The sequence below is a fragment of the Mastigoproctus giganteus genome, chromosome 7, assembly GCF_048544385.1.
Source record: "Mastigoproctus giganteus isolate SK-2022 chromosome 7, ASM4854438v1, whole genome shotgun sequence".
NCBI lineage: Eukaryota > Metazoa > Arthropoda > Arachnida > Uropygi > Thelyphonidae > Mastigoproctus > Mastigoproctus giganteus.
The window spans coordinates 206,286,658-206,308,990 of record NC_143581.1 but is presented as its reverse complement, the minus strand read 5'-3'; the positions used below and the strand labels follow the sequence as shown (position 1 = coordinate 206,308,990).

Genomic DNA, 22,333 nt, shown 5'->3' with positions numbered 1-22,333 from the left:
TATCGGGATATGCGAATCCCATGGTGGAGGTGTATGAACTGGCATGTGTTATTTATTTGTTATTTGGTTTTTAGGAGCATTAGCAACTAAGGCCATATTGCTCGGGGATATGCGGTGGTCATTCCCTGACCTTTCCGTATCTTCCGTATTTGGTGGTGACGGGCTCGAACCCCGGTCTAATCAAGAAGCGTGTGCTACGCACTGCTGCTCCTTCCCACCTGGCTACGGAGGCGCCTACTGGCATGTGTGCTATTTTGTCTATATTAAGGTTATGTACTGCCAAAAAGTCTTGCATTCTAATTCCCAGGGGTCGGTTTGCTTGTTGGCGATTCTGATATATGTTTCTGCATCGTGCATCAAAGAAGGTCTCCCAAATAGGGTGTCCATGCATAGATTTTATTTTAAATGTATAATACAATGCGAGTTGCTGTCACCTAAGAGTTAAAGGTGAACCGTTGGCTTCAGCATAGAGACTATATATGGGAGAGGTACGATAAGCGCCATTAGCTATACGCAGTGCATTGTGATGAACTGGATCCAGCCATTTCAGAGCTGTTTCCCGTGCTGAATTGTACACTGGGGCTCCATAGTCCAATTTTGATCTAATTAGTGCTTTGTATAGGTTTAGTAAAGAATATCTGTCTGCTCCCCATGCTGCTGACGAAAGGATTTTAAGTATGTTCATGTGTTTTGTACAGCTTTTACGCAGCTCTCGAATATGCTCCACGAATGTGAGTTTCTTATCTAAGATTAGTCCGAGAAATTTTGCCTTCAGCTGCGTTGGTATATTTTTGCCTTCTAATTTTAGTTCAGGATCAGGATGGAGATTTCTTTTGCGACAAAAATGTACACATTGTTTTTTGTGTTGACAGTCTGAAACCATTATCTAGTGCCCACTTACTTATATTGTTGATTGCGCATTGCAATTGTCTCTCGATAGTTCTCATATTCTGTGCCTGACTAGAGATACTAAAGTCATCAACGTAAAGTGCATGTGAAACTGAAGGAGGGAGCTGATCTGTGATCGAACTAATCTTTATGGCAAGCAAAGTGGCACTCAAGACTGAGCCCTGTGGAACACCTTCTTGATGGTAGATTTTAGAGAAAGAAGTTTGTACTTTGACTTGGAAGGTTCTGTTCATAAGGAAGTTCTGGAAAGTTGTTGGTGACTCTATTGTTAGGGAAACGGGGAACATGCTATGTAAAAAGGATAGGCGGAACAGGACCAGGGTATGTCTGCCAGGGGCAAAGGTTGATGACATTGTAGAGCAGATATCATCTTTTAAGGGCACAAAAGGTGATATAGTTGTACATGTTGGCACTAATGATATTTAGAGTAGGAGACCAGCAGAATTACTTAACAAGTACAGGTCACTGTTGAAAAAAAAAAATTTTGTAATAACTGAGAGGAAAGTGGAGGAGAAACATAAAAAAGGCACCTGGGGTGGATGGGATCTATCCAGTTATATTAAAGGAGGCAGCAAAGGAAGTAAACAAACCCTTAGCCATAATTAAGAGAGCTTCATTGGACTCAGTGGAGTTACCCATAGATTGGAGATGTGCAAATGTGACCTCAGTGGTTTTTTTTTTTTTTTTTTTTTTTTTGGCTGATGCTGCATAAGCTTGCTTTCTTGCATCGTATGCCTCTACTAATGCTAATGGTTCTACCAGTTTATTTAAATATTTACCTAAATTTTCAGGCTTACTATAACAAAAGCAGTATCAACATTAAGTGCAAGATAGCATTTTAAAGGACACACTGTTCTTCAGGTTGTTTTCAGGGAAGATATCTGATGTTGTATCCTGTAGAGCCACCTTCCAAAAATGGCACTCAAAGCTGCTTTCAATCTGACTTACCTTTTTTTTTTTTTTTTTTAAATTATGAAAGGTCACTATACTATAATGGGATACAGTTTGAAATCACTTTGACTGCTGAACCTGTGGCAATTGAAAATGGCCCATTTTTTCAGAGACATTTCCTCTGCTTTTCCTGTCTGCGAAATTTCATTAACGTTTGCTGTTTTTGTTTTGTACTACTAGGAAATAACATATTTTTGAACAATGTGACTGGATGGTTAGAATGATGCAAAATAAGTAAATGTTCCATGATAAATAATGCGCATAAATGTTCAGCACATATAACATCATTATTTCCACTGTAAAGTTCTACATCTTGCATTTCTTTATATGCAGCACACATTTTTTTTAATGTTTATTTGTTTGCAAATTTTTTACACGATAACTGCTTGAAATTAAAAAAATCACATCTATGTACACAAAGCAAACATATTACCATTAGCAGATTTTATAATTCATGGCAAATCTTGCTTATATGTCTCCTGAAATTTTGTCAGGAATTTTTGGTATCTCACTGAATAACATTGTTAATTAGCTTTGCATGACATCAGTACGACGAAACAGTCACATGTTATAGAGAACAATACTGTTAGCATTGGTGGAGGCAAATGACGCAAGAAAGCAAGCTTATATAGGATCAGTCATAAAAAAAACCTTCCCTAACCCCAGGGGCTCACATCTGGTGAGTATGGGCTTGGCCTACCCAGGGTCCTGAGCTGGATATTATCATTCTTCCCTTTCTTGGTGATTCCTTTCTACTTCTCTCTCTCTCTCTCTCTCTCACTCAGGGTAACTCGGAAATTTTTTTTTTTAGCTGGTGCAACATAAGCCTTGGCAAGGCTTCCTTGCACTATATGGCTAGTAATAATAATAATAATAATTTCATTCATTCCAAATGTTTGTCTAGTTTTGCCTTGAATTTATTTAAGCTGTCAACTTCTACAACGACAGATGGAAGTTTGTTCCAGCAATCAACCATCCAGTGGCTATAGGCAAATTTCCGCACATCTATTCTACAACTGTCTTTCCTCAATTTGAATTTATGTCCTCTCAGGTGACTAATCTGAGCAAGAGGAAGAATTCCATCAACATTGAGCTTTCTCAAACTATTCAAGGTCTTATATACCTCAATCGGATCACCTTGCAGGTGCCTAATCTCCAGATGCTGCAATTTGCAGAACTTAAGCCTTTCTTCGTAAGAGCAACCCTTTGTTCCATTTCACCAATCTCATTGCCCTTCTCTGTACTTGTTCCAGCAGTTCTACATCCTTCTTAAAGTGAAGACTCCAGATCTGTATACAGTACTCAAGGTGTGGCCTGACCACTGACTTATACAAGAGGATAATCACCTCCTTATTCCTGCTAGAAAAATTCCTGTATATCACTAACAAGACACCATGACCTACTCCTGCAGGCTGTCCGCACTGCTCAGAAAACTTCATATCTGACTGCACAATTACCCCAGGTCTTTTTCATTCTCTACCACCCTGAGTGTAGTACCACACAGTTGATACGTTACTTTGGGGTTACAGCTACCATATGCAGCACTTTACATTTGTCAATATTAAACTTCAGTTGCCACCTCTCAGCCCATCTGCTCAACTTTTCTAGATCCTGTTGCAGTAGTGTGCTGTCATTAGTGAAATTAACAACCATGCCAACCTTCATATCGTCTGCTAACTTGGACATTAAGCCTGATATATCTTCATCAATATCATTAACAAATACAGAAAACAACAATGGACCCAACACTGAATCCTGGGGGACTCCACTAATAAAATTAGTCCACGATTACCAATCTCTGTCTTCTCCCACTCAACCATCCTTTTATCCATTGTAGTAATTTGCCCATTGTAGTTAATGTAATACTGCTCCAATTTGTACAGTAGTCTTCCATGTGCAACAGTATCAAAAGCTGTTATCATGTATTCTTATTTTGCAACATGGACTAGCACAATACAGCCAATTTGTTTGGCAAATATAAACAGAAATTCACAGAATTTAAAAAAAAAATCTCATTTTAATGTAGGTTTACTAATTTTTCTTGTGAAAGAAAAAGATTGAAAAAGTCAGTGTTATAACAGGGACACAGAGAATGGACCAAATCATGTCAAAAAGGTAAATTCTCCATTATAAACCTGGAGAAGCAACTAGTTTTGGTGATCTAAGCCCATCATAGATGAGGAATATGAAACAATATAAACAATGAATTAGAATATTCAGAGAAGAACTGTCATGTTTATATTTATTTTTTATCTTTTAATAAAAAAAGTTTATTTTTAATTCCCTTTCAGAAGTATTCCTAAGTGAGCTCTGGAAAAATAAAAGAAAAGCTTCCTTAAAACTGAATCAAAATCATGGTGATGATACAAAATAGCAACCAAAAATGCTTCATCAAAACTGTGATTGAATGTGACAAATAGAACACAAGAAGTCAAGTTTATAGCAAATGCAAATTCACTAGCTTTTTCTGTTATTTTTAATTATACTAAATTACAAAAAGTATTTAGATAACAGTACTTACTTATATAGTAAATATACTTATATAATATTTAGATAATAGTACTTTTTTTTTTACTTACTTATATCCATGTATTGGAGTATCATATCTTGTTTTTGTTTTAAAGTAATTGAAGACAAATTTAACTTGTTCTCCTGGTTCTCCCCAGAAAATATACTGACAACTGATGTTGGAAGGATAATTAGCAGGATAACGAGGTGAATTAAAGTCCCCAGTTCTGTGACTACTACTCAAATAACTGAAATGGCAAGTGCCATCAGGAGATGGAGTTCCAGGAACTTTATAATCTGTGAAAGAAGGATATCTTTTTCAAAAACTTATTATTTTAAACTGATTAAAACTTAACCTATCTTATCTGTCAAGGATATATTTTACATTAAACACAGAGCACTTTCTTCAAAGGAAACAACAATACAACCAAAAAAGTATAATTAACATCCAAACATATTAATTATAGAAATAGATAAAAACCCGAGCCAAAGTCATTATTCAGATAAATTCTGAAATATCAAAAATATATATTTTTTGATAATTATATTAATAAAGCTTACAGATGCAAAAAAATATTATGTAAAAGTCAATATACTGCTATAACTCAATACACATATAAAAATAAGTACATCATATACTTTAAATAAAAACCAGTTATGCTATGGGCTTGACAACATTCAAGAAGCATTAAAAATTGAATAAATACTAATTAAACTAATAAACATAAATTTACACAAGTAACTTTACAAGATATAATATTCCACCATCTCTGTGATCAGAGCCGATGATAGAATTTTTGGCATCTCTATGCAGAAGTGCATTTGGTGCCTTTGAAGATTATAATGAATTCTATAATTTTGAATAAATAAAAATGAAAATACATTTTTTATTAATTTATTTACATCAATTACATACTCATTTTACGTGTTTTAATATTGTATTGGCCATTTGAACCAATTTTAATTGTTGCCACTGGGGTGCGACTTGTTTGACAGCAGTTTGAACTGATTTTGTCTCCTATGAGCCTTTAAATTTTGCTACTGGTTGGTGCCACAGGATTTTTTCATAAAAATAATTTTGGTGAGATTCAAACTGAGGTCTGCATACTTTACAGGCAGGTGCTTTAACCACTGGGCTAGCGAGAGATTTATTTACAAGACTGAAAATGTGGTATTACAATGTAATTTGAAGATAATTTTTTTTAAATTAATTATTTTAATAGTGATCAGTGAGTGGTATTCAGAATGTAATTTGAACATAATCATTTTTAATTAATAGTGCTTAATGAACAAAATAATATTTCCCCAAATTAAAATGTAAAGTGTGTTTTTAAAAAGTATTCATAAATTATAAGTAAATATTTAATTTCCCTAAGAAACAGATTTTTAATCACTTCAAGTTTTCTATTGAAAGCAGTTTACAGAGGAATTTAATAATAAAAATGTGCTCAAATTTGCCGACCAGGCTTGCTGGGTGGGTCAAGTGCCTGCCTGGCAACCCAAAGGTCGTGGGTTCGAATCCCACCTCGGGCTTGGATCAGAGTAGAAAATACAAAAAAACCTTGGGACGTGCAATATGGCCACAGAAGCCAATGTGCCAACAATTAACAAAAAAAAATAATAATAAAAATAAAAAAAAAAAAATGCTCAAGTCTAGTCTAACAAACTTCTCAGTTCAGACAACATACCATTTACAGCTTTGCATATTTGATAGGAATCAAATTGAGACAAGAGTCCTTTCCTTTTCATTTCCTGCTCACATTCATAGTTCAAAAGTATAATATAAGGAATTTAAATCATCTCACTTATTGTTATCATAACATACAAAGTTTCTCACCTAGATTTTAGCAGACTACACACAAAGTCCATATTTTGTCTTTTCACTGGGCAATTTTACACACCCTTAGCTGAACGAGAATGGACTGTATTTGAAATTGTATGCTGCCCTGAGCTTGCGAATCACTGTTTTAAAAACACCATAGTTGCTGAAAATATTTTGTCAATTCCAAAAGTTTCTTCTGAAATTGGATCCATTCTCACACTTAATAACAACAACGCAAGAATCTGATTCCAATTGAATGTGAGGATGAAAATTCACAAATGCAACCTGAGCAATCCATTTGAAGATACAGAATGGTAGAAACCAGGGCTCCCACTCACAAATTTTTAAAAAACTTAGACTGCAACTTAAATAAACCCAAAAAAAACCTAGTTTTCATCATATAGTATAGCAACACAAATAAGATAAAACTTACCATGCAAAAATATCTTTTATTTAATTGTAATCAGAATTTTCATCCCATTCAGTTCCCTCCACATTTATTTTTTGAAGTTCTTTCATTTTTTTCAAACGTTCTTCGTATCTTTTATGACAAGTTCCTTGTATGACTTTTTTTACCAATTCTGATTTAGGTTTCCATGTATAGTAATTTTGATTAGATCTATTTATCGCCTGTTTTGCCATTAGTCGATTTTTCACAGTTTCTGGTTTAAGGGAGTTTGTGGCTTTTGTTTTTATATGGTTTACTTGGGAGAAGATTCTTTCTACGCTTGCCGAAGAGTGAGGTAAAATAGTTAGACTGGTCATAAAGTTAGATAAAATCTCATATTTAGAATTATTAAAGCCATCTTTTACATTACGTAACAGATACCAAAACTCAGGGATGGTTTTGTAAGAGAAATCTAAATCTTGATTTAAACGAAATGATCTCCATTCTTCATCTAGAAGATCTAGTTTGTCTTCAGAAACAAGGTGAGGGAACTGCATTGCTAAATGGAAAATTGAGGATGGCGAATTGGCACGATCATGTATCACTGCTGGGTCAAGAACATTGAGACTGGCGATAATTCCATCATCATTTAGAGGAAATCTTTTTCTGATTTCCATACAAAGTTCAACAAGAAATTTTAAACAATCATTTTTAAACCTGCTTTCACTGTCACCAAGTGATGTTGAATTTAATAAGACCATATAACGGCCTCCCAGATATATTTTATTCAGAGGCTTATGATTTATTGCATTGCTTGGATCAATTTCAACCAGCTTGCACGAAGTAATGACTTCTTTTATGAAAAAACTAAGAATATTTTTATACTCAATTGAAACCATTGAATGAAGTAAGTGCAATCTGAAATGCTCAGATTGAAATTCAATATTCAGACAGTTTATTTTCTCCAGTACATATCCTAAAAACAACAACATATGCTTAGTTCCTTTGGTGATCATAGTATTGTAAATATTCCCTGCACCATCGATTTTGTCAGTTTTTGATTGAGACTGAAAATAAAGAATTAACGCATCCCACTGCTCAATAATAATTTTTATTACATTGCCACGGGATAACCAACGTGTTTGTGCTAATTTGGGGATTTTATGCTTAGCAGTATCTACAACATCTTGAATCATTTTGAACTTGTTTAATCTTTTACTACTACAGGAAAAATAACAAGAGATATCTTTTATAAATATTTCTAGATATGATGGTAGTACCTTGACTGAATGACTAGCACATAATGCAAAAGAATGGCAAACACATCCCATTATAAATACTGATGGTACATCCTTTTTTAGCAATGACTGGAACCCACTCTTAGTACCCATCATAGTGGCACAATTATCACTATCAAAGCCAACGAGGTTACTTATTTGAATGTTTTTTTCTATGAAAAGATCTTTTACAGCTTGATAAAGCCCTTCTAAAGTACCATTTTCAACACAAGCAGTGTCAAGTAACACATCTACAACATCAAGTTTTTGAATATCAAAATATCTAACAACAACAGCTAGAACTTGCGATAAAGATAATCTGTACTTTCATCTATTATCATTGAAAACTTGTTGTTTCTGCATATGTTAGAAATGTATATTTTTTCATGATAGGCTATGCCATCTTGTATAAGATAAGAGACTTTAGTCGGCTTCATCTGAACTTGTTTTGCAATATTGCTATCATGAAATGCTTTCTTACGTGCTTCTATAAGGTGATCACATTGCGCAAATGGAATATTATGCTCAGAAATGAGTGCAGCAATTGTTAACTCTGCCTTTGCTACTTCTTCATTCTCCGTAGGTTTACGTTTTGTGAAGAACGTGTCTAACGTTGAACTTGTCTTAGCAATATTTGCACTTTTTTTTGTTTAACTGTATTTTTATGTGCTAGTAACATCGATTTATTGGCATTCTTTAATTTCATTTCACAACAAATACAGTAAGACGCACCTTTTTCATTACTATCTTCTTTCAACCAATCCTTTAATTCCGGATCTTCTAACCATTCATTTCTAAAATTTTGAGTATACCACCGTTTACTCATCTTTCTCTGTGGGGAACAAGTTTCAGACATTGTGGGCAATTTGTGGGTATGGCTAATTAGCAGTTATCTTATTTAAAATGTTCTATAAAATAAAAAATAAATCACTAATCCATTAACATAAAATAGAAATAGTCACTACAATTTAAATTTATTATATCACTGTATGTAGTACACGCATAAATGTAAAAATCACACCAAATAATGCAATAATACCACGAACGATCAGGAAAGACTGTGCAGTAAAGACCGCCTTCTGCCTGCTCAATAGGCTGCGCATACATGTTAGTAACACGATCATGTATGCTTACATGTATGAACATGTAGGCGTAATTTCATAGTGTAGAACCCTGCAAAAACTTTGAAATCCTTTTACATTTGTAGTATTTTGTACAAGCACTTGAGATATTACAAATTATGATCAGTATTGTTAGAATATAAAATTAAGAAAATTGTAAACTGTTATTAAATGTATTAAATTTTATTGTATTTACAAGAAATAAAAATAAATTTTGACTTAAAATTAAAAATTACCGAAAAAACCCAGATAATGAGATATTTTTGCGAAAAAAACCTATCAACCCAGATGACAATCAAAAAACCCAGATCTGGGTGGAAAAACCCAGGAGTGGGAGCCCTGGTAGAAACCATTCTGTATCTGTTCTGTAACCACGGTTAAAGGTCATCTGCAACCTCATACCACCCTTCAACCAACCAACCATAAAAACAGCTGTGCACAATCATATGTAAAAAATTAAGTGATATCCATATCATTTTTTCATAAATTAACCTTGCATTTGTCTGAAATGCTGCAATTTGTATGCTAATGTAGTTATAATTAATAGATTCGGCGAAGGTAAAGAAAGCCTGCACGAGAACGACGAGAAACGTCGGATAACTTACGCGGAAAATTAGTTTGCCGATACGGCACTCTAGCGCTGCTCACTCGGTAAACAGACGGTAGGTGTTAACGGTCTGGAGCAAAGTCGAGAACGATATACTGATTGACAGGTAGGCGTGGCAAACGACGTGCTGATTGGTGCGCGAACACAACACACGATAACATCGGTTTAGTATCACTGTAGCAGCACTAATGGTAACTTGTCCTAATCGTACATGCCCTAACATTTACTGTAACGGTGAAAAAAGATCAGGTTACCTCGACTTGAATCCCATGGGAGCTTGAACCCCTCCCGAAGTGGAGGGGGTAACCTAACCTTTTTTCTTTAGAATCAGTCATATTTAGAAATACATTCATAAAAAAATAAATTTTTTTATGACCGTATTTTTATTTTCTTGTTCAATAATATGCCCTAATGGTGAAAATAGGTCAGGTTACCTCCACTTGAATCCCATGGGAGCTTGAACCTCTCCCGAAATGGAGGGGGTAACCTAACCTTTTTTCTTTAGAATCATGAGTGGACTAGCACATAAATTGTTTATTAATAAAATATTAATTTTTTTATTAATGTACTTTTATTTTTAAAGACACTCATGCGGATACACACGTATCATAACGTCAATCAGCACCTTAATAGCTATTCAGTATACTGTATATATAAAGAATCTTTCTTTCTTTTTCTATTATGTCCCAACCTAACGTTTAAGTTTAGGTCGCGAAATACAAGGAAACCTTCTCTTTTATTTCCTAACCTACCATTTAAGCTCAGGTTATGAAATACAACGAAAAACAAAGAAACATTTTCCTTTTTTCGTAACCAAACCTAAATCAATAATACAGTAAAAGCACTCATCAACTCCAAAAATCTGCTTTTAATATGAGAAAAAAAAAAAAAAAAAACACAATGAAGAACATAAAATTAACGGAACGAAACTTTCTCAGAAAAAAAATTCATGAGTACAAATCATACAGTTGGACCTGAATAGCTATTCGCAATTTGAGTAACAATATTGTGAAAAGTATCTTCATGATTTTTCCCATAAATTTGACGCCACATATATTCATTAATGTGACCCATCAACATATGTTTACAGCTGCCATTTACTCCTTTAGTTACACTTTTTAGTTTCTTCCACCGGGCTTCGATATTATTCGTATGTGCTCCTGTATGTGGATCTACAAAATGTTCCTTGTGTTTCACCGTTAAATGTTTGTACTTCTTTTTTTCTAAGGCCGTAATACGGCTATATGCACGCCATTCATCTGTTATGATGGTAGTATTTTTCTTCACTACTTTTCTAATAATGCGCAAAACAGTTTTTGCTTTCCGATTTTTTATCAATTTCATGAAGACGAATTTAGATTCTCTTTCGAACACACCAAACACCCATTTCTTCTTAGCAGTTAAATTTCGTCCTCTGTGATGTTTTGGTTTTACCAGTACAGTTTCGTCTGCTTCTACAATTTTCCCCGATCCACCCAACTTAATGGGTTTTTTTATTAACTGCAATCCGCAAATATCTCTTAGTTTCTTATAAAACTTAATTGCTGTCACTTTCGAAATTTCCAGATGGAATGCTGTCTTAGTTACTGGCGTGCACGTTGACCAAAAGTATATAATGTACATTATCTTTTTCAATGAAACTTTTGTATTTTCCATAAAACTATGTTTCAATAAAGAAACTCGTGAAGAACATTTTTTGCAAAACCACAACTTTCCACATGACTCTGTTCGTGATTCAATTAGTTTAAAATAATCATTGCACTTAAAACAGTACAATTTCGGTCTTATCAATTTAGTTTTCATCAAAAAATCAAGCAACGTTTCATTTTCCTTACAAATTTCTTCCATCTTTAAAAGATTCATCGCTACTATTACCTGTTCACCGTTTATTACAAAACTATTATGCACCGTTCTTTACTGGTAAATACACATCATAATGCCAACCAATGACTACACAGTAGCTTGTCGTCTGTCGCGCCCACCACCAATCATTTCATTGTTTGCCACGCCTACCTGTCAATCAGTATATCGTTCTCGACTTTGCTCCAGTCCGATAACACCTACCGTCTGTTTACCGAGTGAGCAGCGCTAGAGTGCCGTATCGGCAAACTAATTTACCGCGTAAGTTATCCGACGTTTGTCGCTGTTCTCGTGCAGGCTTTCTTTACCCAAGCCATAGATTCTAGTCATAATCCCCAAGTAGCTCGAAAACCCAAAAGCAGTAATATCATAAGCATCTGGAACTGAGTGCATCATTTTTATATGTGTAGGTATAAAATGATCAACCACACAGGTAGATGAATTGGCATCATTTTAATTATATCTCATATTGTGAATACCTTCACAAGGAGTTGCCACGGTATTGCACTACCTCGAATAAGTAACATTTCACCAATGGAGAAGACTATTGTCACTTATTCTCGGTGGATACCACCACCCAGACGGCACCCGCTTGTCAGGTATGGGGTAAAAAACTGTGTTATCCATATAACTGTCCCTATCAAACTTAGGAAAGCAAACACATAGAGGAAAATGATAGCAAGAGAGGAAGAAGAAGAAATGTCATCGAAAGAGGGAAGACTGTTGTTGCCTATTCTTGTGCAGCACAAGCTAATCCAGACAGCAATGTTTTGAAGCTTTTTGGCCTCCCTTCGGTGAGTGGGCAGGTACCCAGGTGTTGCAATAGTGACAACGCAGTTATGAAGTATAGCTTCACAATTATGAGAGATGTCTGATGGTGTGCACTGATTAGACTAAAGGATATTTTTGCCTAGACTTTGAAGGAGTTTACTGACATATGGGTTAGTGCAATTTACATAATTTTTATACACGTAGGTATAATGCTCCTTCACGGTCTAAGCAAAAATATTCTATAGTCTAATCAGTGCACACCATCGGGCATCTCTCATATTGTGGAGTTATACTTCATAATTGGGTTGTCACTATTGAAATAGTGTTGGCCCACAGAGGAGAGGCTAACAAGTCTTGAAACAGTGTAGACTGCAAGAGCTTGATACTGCCCGAGTTACCAAGAATAGGTAACAACAGTCTTCCCTAATCGAGGGATTTCTGAGCGAGGAGTAACTGCCCCTTTCCTCTTTCTATGGGATTTCTTCTTCTTCCTCTCCTACTATCACTTTCCTCAACCTTTTTGCTTTCCTAGGTCTAATAGGGACAGATATGTAGGTAATACAGTTTTTTATCCAATACCATTTTATAAACGGTGCTGTCTGGGTGGTATCCACCGAGAATAAGTAACAATAGTCTTCACCATTGATGAAGTGTTATTTTAGCATTAGTAAAGGCATATGATGCAAGAAAGCAACCTTATATAGCATCAGCCAAAAAAAAAAGAAAAATTCCCGTTTCACCCATCCATTCATTCCACATGTTTGTATAGTTCTGGCTTGAACTTATTCAAGTTGCTGACCTCCATTACAACAGATGGAAGTTTGTTCAAACTATCAACCACCCGAAGGCTAGAGGCAAAATTCCGAACATCTATTCTACAATTGTCTTTCCTCAATTTGAATTTATGTTCCCTCAGGTGAGTAATCTGAGCAAGACGAAGAAAACTATTAGCATTCAGCTTGCTCAATCCATTCAAAGCCTTATACAGTGGTCTCAGAAAGTTTTTAAATTCTGTACAGTGGGATAAACTGACGATGTTACCAACAGTAAATTCTAAGTGGGAAGCATTCAAGGAATTAATCGTGGAAGCTACTAAAAGTTTCATACCTATTAAGAAATATTGTTCAAGGTTTAGGCCTAAATGGTTATCAAATGAACTAATGAGACTCGTAACAGAGAAGAAAAATGCATGGGATGCATATAAATTATCAAGCGACTCAGAAGCCTATGGCAGATATAAGCTAGTCTGTAATCAGGTGACAAAGGAGGTTAGGCAGGCGAAGGCAGATTACGAGAAATTCTTGGCAAAAGATGCTAAGAAAAATAGCAAGGATTTCTTTACTTATATAAACTCTAAAAGGAAGGGGATGAATCTGATTGGTCCACTTGATATCGATGGATCGACTGTTGATGATCCTGCCCAGATAGCAAACAAACTGAATGAGTATTTTGCATCTACATTCACACACAAGGAGTTATTAAGGTTTTGAAATGGGTTGCCATTTCCAAAATTGTAGCAGGATACTTAATGATTTGGTAATAATTGAGAGCAAAGTGGAGGAGAAATTGTTGAAGTTAAACATAAGAAAAGCACCTGGGGTGGATGGGATCTATCCAGTTATATTAAAGGAGGCGACAAAGTAACTAAGCAAACCCTTGGCCATAATTATGAGAGCATCCTTGGACTCAGGGGAGCTTCCCAATGTAATTAAAAGACCTCCCTTTCACTGGTCTGGCAAAATGACAGTGAAGAGAAAAAAAGAGAGTCAACCTTAAATTGCATATGACCAGGTCAGGTGGTCAGGCATATGACCACCTTGCCTTGTGAGCTATGAACCAATTCTCTCTAATATATTTGCTTTTCCTATATCCTTAAACAAGAAACAAATGTTTGGTTTAGTATTTCAGTGATAAAACATAGTAAAATTAGCAAAAACATATTTGGTACTTTGGATCTATGTCTATTAGTTTAGATTTTTAAGTACTTATTCAGTTATTAATATCACTTATACCTTGTCAAGTGCAACCCTTTGCATTAACTCTTTGAGAAGCATGTAGGTAAATTTAAGTTTATCATGTGTGGGCCTTCTGCAATATATTCATGTATTTATTTTGAAGATTAAATGCACAAGGCATAATATGTTATGGGTTGAGATTAACTATATAATGTTGGTGTAAATATAGTTTAGCCATAAATTCAACTACATAAGTAGTGTAACGACATCTTTTGATTATATCTCATATTGTGGCATACATTCACAATGAGATACCAGGTATTGCACTACTTCGAATAAATAATGTTTCTCTAGTAGATGAGTCTACTGTTATTTATTCTCAGTGGGTACCACCACCACCACTCAGATGCATTTCATGCATTTCAGAGTTTGTGGTTCACTCATCGGTGAATGGGCAGGTACCCTGATTATGCAGACATGCCATCGTGGTTGCGAAGTTGATTCCACAATACTGGTGTAAATACACCATAGTTTACACATAAATTTAACTACATAAGTAGTGTAACAGCATTGTTCATATTGTGGAATTAACTTCACAACGTGATGACATGTCTGCATTATCAGGGTACCTGCTCGCCCACCAAGTGTGAGCTAACAAGCTCCAAAATGCGTCTGGGTGTGGTGGTGGTGGTGGTACCCACTGAGAATAAATAACAGTAGACTCCTCTACTACAGAAGCATTATTTATTCGAAGTAGTGCAATACGTGGTATCTCATTGTGAAGTTAGCCACAATATGAGATATAATCAACAATGCTGTTACACTACTTACGTAGTTAAATTTATCGGTAAACTATGATGTATTTACACCAATATTATATAATTCGTGTATTTATGTTTTCAAGGTCAGCTATTTCAAAAAGTTTGTTTTAATATCTCCATTTATGTAAAAATTGCTCTCAAATTAAATGTGTTGCCATCTCTTATTTGTGTTTTGAACAATAGACAGTTTGTAATTGATTAAAATAATTTTGAAAATTGGAGGAGGAGATTACACCTGTCGGTTACCGTTGTCTGATTTGCAACAAAAGCTAAAATTCTCTGGGACAGAGATTAGCATTAGTAGAGGCATATGATGCAAGAAAGCAAGCTTATATGGCATCAGCAAAAAAAAAAATCCCATTTTGCACATCCATTCACTCTAAAAGTTTGTCCTTGAATTTATTTAAGCAATCAACTTCCACGACAGATGGAAGTTTGTTCCAGCAATCAACTACCCGTTGACTAAAGGCAAATTTCCGCACATCTAATCTAAAACTGTCTTACCTCAATTTGAATTTATGCTCCCCTCAGGTTCATAATCTGAGCAAGAAGATGAATCCCATCAGCATTGAGCCTGCTCAACCCATTCAAGTCTTATACACCTCAATCAGACACCTTGCAGGTGCCTAGTCTCCAGAGTACTTCTCTGTACTCCAGAATTTGATGAAATTTCTAGACGTTTACTCCTGACGGCTTCCCTTAACTGCCTCAGGATGTTGCAGTAGAACTTTGCATTGACAGTCTGGTCAGAAGGGACTAATTCCTTATGGATAAGCCCGTCAATGTCCAAAAAAACAGATCAGCATGGACTTCACATGGTTCCTCACTTGTCAGACTATCTTCAGTCGGGGTGAAGATGGGCTCTTCCTCCGGGCTGATTGTTGCTAGGTTTCGGGGTTGTACTCATATACCCAACTCTCGTCACCTGTGACAACCGTAGAAAGGAAGTTTTGATCACTCCTGGCCTGTTCTTGAAGATCTCTGCTAACTTCCTTGCGATGCTGCTTTTTGTCTTCACTCAGTAACCATGGCACGAACCTGGTTGCAGTTTTTCTCATGTTCAACTTGTCTGACAAAATCCGTTAACATATGTCATACAACAGTCCTACAATGGCACAAATGTTGCGGATGGTCCGCCTGTGGCTTTTTTTTTGGTTTTTGGTTTTTGGTTTTTTTTTTTTTTTTTTTTTCAGGAGCATTAGCAACTAAGGCCATATTGCTCCGGGGATATGCGGTGGTCATTCCCTGACCTTTCCGCATCCTTCGTATTTGGTGGTGACGGGCTCGAACCCCGGTTTAATCAAGAAGCGTGTGCTACGCACTGCTGCTCCTTCCCACCTGGCTACGGAGGCGCCTCCCGCCTTCACAGATCGCTGCCCAAAGTTTTGCGACATTTTTTGGGATGGTACTTGATGATAGATGCCCAGAGTGATCCTCGTCATTAACCGACATTCGACCGTTTTTAAAATGGTTAAACCAGTAGTAGGCCTGCACCTGGCATAAAGCACTGTCACCAAAAGATTGTTTTAACCTCTTAAGGGTTTCTGCTGCTGTATGGTTAAGAGGGAAACAAAACTTGATGCAAGCACATTGCTTCCTCATAATCAGACATTGCAAACTACTTCTATTAGAATAAGTAGTGACCTGGAGCATGGTGGATGGCAGTCATCCTGAAATAGGTGGGTATAGGGGATGTGTTAGGGTAACGAAAAATAAGAATAGGTGTATGAATACCAATGCTAGAAGTATAGTAAATAATTTTGATGAATTTGAAGTGTTGGTCAAGACATCAAAGGCAGATATTGTTGGGATAGCAGAGACGTGGTGTCACACAGATATAAGGAATGCAGAACTGGAATTTGGGGAGTACAATTAGTACAGAAAGGATAGACAGGATAGAAAGGGAGGAGGTGTTATGCTGTTAATTAAGAAAAACATAAAATCAAAAGAAGTGCATCCAGTTGATATAGATGAACAGTGCACTGTTGAGTCAGTTTGGTGTGACATAAGCACTGCGAAAGCAAAAATAAGAGTAGGAGAGTGTTATAGGCCTAATGACTCGAATGAGTACAATGAACAATTGTACAAAGAAATAGAGTGGGCTAGTAAATCAGAATGTCTTATAATGGGGGATTTTAACTTCCCAGATATTGACTGTAACTTGTGGCTTGGTCACTCACACACTAGTCAGACTTTTGTGGATTTATTGGATGACTGTTTTCTGCAGCAGCATGTTCGAGAGGCAACCAGAGAAAGTAATACTCTTGAACTGGTGATCATTCATGTATTAAGAATTTGCAGATAAAGGAACCACTAGGTGGCTGTGATCACAGTGTACTGATGTGGGATTTACTTAAAGATATAATTACCATCATGGGTAAAGGAAAGAGGTTTTGCTTCCGTAAAGGTGAGTACAGTGGTCTCCGACAGTTTTTAAATTCTGTACAGTGGGATCGACTGACGATGTTACCAACAGTAAATTCTAAGTGGGAAGCATTCAAGGAATTAATCGTGGATGCCACTAAAAATTCCATACCTATTAAGAAATATTGTTCAAGGTTTAAGCCTAAATGGTTATCTAATGAACTAATGAGACTCGTAACAGAGAAGAAAAATGCATGGGATGCATATAAATTTTCAAGCGACTCAGAAGCCTATGGCAGATATAAGTTAGTCTGTAATCAGGTCACAAAGGAGGTTAGGCAGAGCGAAGTCGGATTACGAGAAATCCTTGGCAAAAGATGCTAAGAAAAACATCAGGGATTTCTTTACTTATATAAACTCTAAAAGGAAGGGGATGAATCTGATTGGTCCATTTGACATTGATGGTTCGAGTGTTGATGAACCTGCTCAGATAGCAAACAAACTGAATGAGTATTTTGCATCTACATTCACACATGAGGAATTATTAAGGTTTGAAAATGGCAGAAGGTTATCAAATTGTAGCAGTATACTTAATGATTTTGTAATAACTGAAAGCAAAGTGGAAGAGAAATTGTTGAAGTTAAACATAAGAAAAGCACCTGGGGTGGATGGGATCTATCCAGTTATATTAAAGGAGGCAGCAAAGAAACTAAGCAAACCCTTAGCCATAATTATGAGAGTATCCATGGACTCAGTGGAGGTTCCATTGGACTGGAGATGTGCAAATGTATCCCCAATTCACAAAGGGGGATCGAAGGGTGACATGAGTAATTACAGACCAGTTAGTTTAACTTCTGTTCCGGGTAAAATAATGGAGTCACTGGTTAAAGATGCATTGCAGGATCATCTAAACAAGACTGCAGCAATAATTCAGAAGCATGGGTTTGTTAAGGGAAAGTCTTGTCTGACAAATTTGATAGGATATTATGATGTGGTTACAAAGGAACTGGATGCAAAAAAAAATTTTGATATCATATATTTGGATTTCAGGAAAGCATTTGACACTGTTGTGCATGGAAGACTATCGTACAAATTGGAGCAGAATGGTATTAAGGGTAAGTTGCTACAATGGATAAAAGGATGGTTAAGTGGGAGAAGACAGAGGGTGGTAATCAATGGGTGCTGCTCTTCGTGGACTAATGTTATTAGTGGAGTCCCATAGGGTTCGGTATTAGGTCCACTGTTGTTTTGTATATTTATCAATGATACTGATGAAGGTATATAAGGTTAAAGGTCGAAGTTTTCACATGATACAAAGGTTGGCAGGGTTGTTAATGACAGTAATGGCAGTGTGCTACTGCAACAGGATCTAGATAATTTGGGCAGACGGGCTAAGAAGTGGCAATTGAAGTTTAACCTTGACAAATGCAAAGTACTGAATATGGGTAGAAGTAACCCCAGAGAAACATACCAACTCTTTGGTACTACACTTAAGGTGGTAGAAAATGAAAAAGACCTGGGAGTAATTATGCAGTCAGATATGAAGTTTTCTGAGCAATGCAGACAGGCTGCCAGGGCAGGTCATGGGGTTTTGTCAATGATATATCGGAATTTTGCTAGCAGGGAAAAGGAGGTGATTGTCCCTCTGTATAAGGCAATGGTCAGGTCAGGCCACGCCTTGAGTACTGTGTACAGGACTGGAGGCCTCATTTTAGGAAGGATGTAGATTTGGTTGAGCATGTACAGAGAAGGGCAACAAGATTGGTGAGAGGAATGAAGGGATCCTCTTACCAAGAGAGAGGCTTAAGTTCTGCAGATTGCATTTGCTGGAGACTAGGCACCTACGCGGTGATCTGATTGAGGTGCATAAGGCCTTGAATGGGTTGAACACGCTGAATTCTGATGGGATCCTTCCACTCTTTCAGATTACGAACCTAAGGGGGCATAAATTCAAATAAAGAAAAGACAGATGTGCGGAAATTTGCCTTTAGCCAGTGGGTGGTTAATTGCTGGAACAAACTTCCATCTGTCGTTGTGGAAGTTGATAGGTTAAATAAATTTAAGGAGGAACTGGACAGGCATTTGGAGGGAAGTGTGATTTTTTTTTTTTTTTTTTTTTTTGGCTGATGCTCATACACTTGCCTTTTGCATCACATGCCACTATTACTACTACTATCACCTCCTTATCCCTGCTTGAAAAATTCCTCTATATCATTGCCAAGACACCATGAGCTACTCTTGCAGACCATCTGCACTGCTCAGAAAACTTCATATCTGCCTGCAAAATTACCCCCAGGTCCTTTTCATTCTCTACCACTGTCAGTCTAGTATCACAGACCTGATATGTCACTCTGGGGTTGCTGCTTCCCATATGTAGTACTTTACATTTGTCAATGTTAAACTTTATTTGCCACCTCTCAGCCCATTTGCTGACCTTTTCTAGATCCTGTTGCTGCAGTGTATTGTCATTACTGTCCTTTACAACCCTGCCAACCTTGATATCGTCTGCAAACTCGGATATTAAGCTTGATATACCATCATGAGTATCATTTCTAAATACAGAAAACAACAATGGACCCAATACTGAACCCTAAGGGACTCCACTAATAACATTAGTCCATGATGAGCAGTGTCCATTGATTACCAATCTCTGTCTTCTCCCACTCAACTATCCCTTTATCCATAGCAGCAATTTGCCTCCAATGCCACACTGCTCCAATTTGTGCAGCAGTCTTCCATGTGCAACAGTATCAAAAGCCTTTCTAAGATCCAAATATATGATATCAAAGTTATTCCCTGCATCCAGTTCCTTTGTGACCACATCATAGTATCTAATCAAATTGGTCAGGCAAGACTTTCGCTTAACAAAACCATGCTACATCCAAGCTATAATTGGTCTAGTCTAGATGATCCTGCAGTGCTTCTTTAACCAGTGCCTCCATTAATTTTCCTGGAACATAAGTTAAACGAACAGGTCTTTCATCACTTGTGTTGCCCTTTGATCCTTCTTTGTGAATTCGGTTCACATTTGCACATCTTTTTTATGTTTTTGTGCATGGGTACCTCCCCTGAGTCCAAAGAAACTCTCAAAATTATGGCTAACACTTTGCTTACTTCCTTTGCTACCTCCTCTAATATAACTGGATAGATCCCGTCCACCTCGGGTGTCTTTTTTATGTTTATCTTCAACAATTTCTCCTCCACTTTCCTCTCAGTTAATACAAAATCATCCAGTTCACTGCCAGAGCTTACTTCACCTCTGGCATTCCCCTCCCTGAATAATTCCTCATGTGTGAATGTCAATGCAAAATATTCATTTAGTTTGTTAGCTACCTGAGCAGGATCATCAACAGTTGACCCATCGATATCAAGTGGACCAATCTGATTCATCCCCTTCCTTCTAGAGTTTACATAGGTAAAGAACTCTTTGTCGTTTTTCTTTGCATCCTTTGCCAAGGATTTCTCATAATCTGCCTTTGCCTGCCTAATCTCCCTTGTGACTTGGTTACAGACCAGCTTATATCTATCATATAAGCCTTTGATCCTCTTTTGTGAATTGGGATCACATTTGCAGATCTCCAGTCTATGGGTACCTTCTCTGAGTCCAAGGAAGCTCTCATAATTATGGCTAAAGGTTTGCTTACTTCCTTTGCTGCCTCCTTTAATATAACTGGATAGATCCCATCCACCCCAGGTGCCTTTCTTGTGTTTAACTTCAACAATTTCTCCTCCACTTTACTCTCAGTTATTACAAAATTATCTAGCTTACTGCCAGAGTTGAATACACCTCTGGCATTCTCCTCGCTGAATAATTCCTCATGTGTGAATGTCGATGCAAAATATTCATTTAGTTTGTTAGCTACCTGAGCAGGGTCATCAACAGTTGAACCATCGATATCAAGTGGACCAATCTGATTCATCCCCTTCCTTCTAGAGTTTACATAAATAAAGAACTCTTTGCTATTTTTCTTTGCATCCTTTGCCAAAGATTTCTCATAATCTGCCTTCACCTGGCTAACCTCCTTTGTAACTTGTTAATATATAGAAGAGGAAAAGAGTGGGGGAAAAACTGAAGCTTAGGGGGACACCAACATTAGTGGAGAAGTTAGAAGACAGAAAGCCATCTACCATCACCCTCAGTGAACGATCAGAGAGAAAACTGGATAATCAATTACAAAAAACAGTTGGCAAACCATAAGATAGAAGCTTGTTTAGAAAACCTTTTTGCCAAACACAATTGAAAGCCTTTGAGATGTCAAGAGCAACTGCTTGTGTTTCACCAAACTTTTCAATTGAATTTGTCCATAAATGGGTAACATAAGCCAGAATATCACCAGTGGATCGATATTGACGGAATCCATGCTAGCGATAGTTGATCAGAAGGACGGAAGGTTTATAGGTAGTTTAAAAGTTGGCGGTTAATTGATTTCTTCATTACTTTAGAAAGAGTAGAAGTAATTGAAATGGGACGATAATTGGATGGGAGGGACTTGTCATCCTTTTTAGGAACTGGCTGGATATGAGCAAATTTCCAAGCAGAAGGAAAAACACCTTTGGAATAAGAAAGTGAAAAAAAGCGGCAAAGAACAGGAGTAAGTTCAGGAGCACAGGTTTTGAGAACAAGTGGAGAAATACCATCGTGACATGGAGCTTTCTTAGCATCGAGATCTGTCAAAATCCTTCTGACATCCTTTTGATGGAAGACCCCAGGAGGCATTGAATGGAGCATGTTGAAATGGTGGGAGGTGTTTTACCAAGATCATTAATACATGAGGTGGAAGAAAAATGGGATGCTAGCAGCTTTATCGTTGGCTGAAGTGACAACAGAACCATCTGGTTTTGAAAGCGGTCCGAGCAAAGATGGGCAAAAGTTGCAGCCAATAGCTTTGGCAAGAGACCAGAATGCTTGCGTACCATTAGGGCAAGAAGCAAGTTTTCTACTCTTAGCCTGTTCACACTCTAGTTTGGACTGATTAATA

General features: G+C 36.8%; 1 protein-coding gene across 1 annotated transcript in view; it reads right to left on the bottom strand.

Moving 5' to 3' along the window:
* LOC150083615 (suppressor of lurcher protein 1-like) overlaps positions 1-22,333 on the bottom strand; it is a 383,165-nt gene that overhangs the window by 183,767 nt on the left and 177,065 nt on the right. The window contains exon 10 of the mRNA XM_090378541.1: positions 4,440-4,665. Coding sequence (XP_090234667.1) covers positions 4,440-4,665 — 226 coding nt within the window. The remainder of the gene's footprint in view (positions 1-4,439; positions 4,666-22,333) is intronic.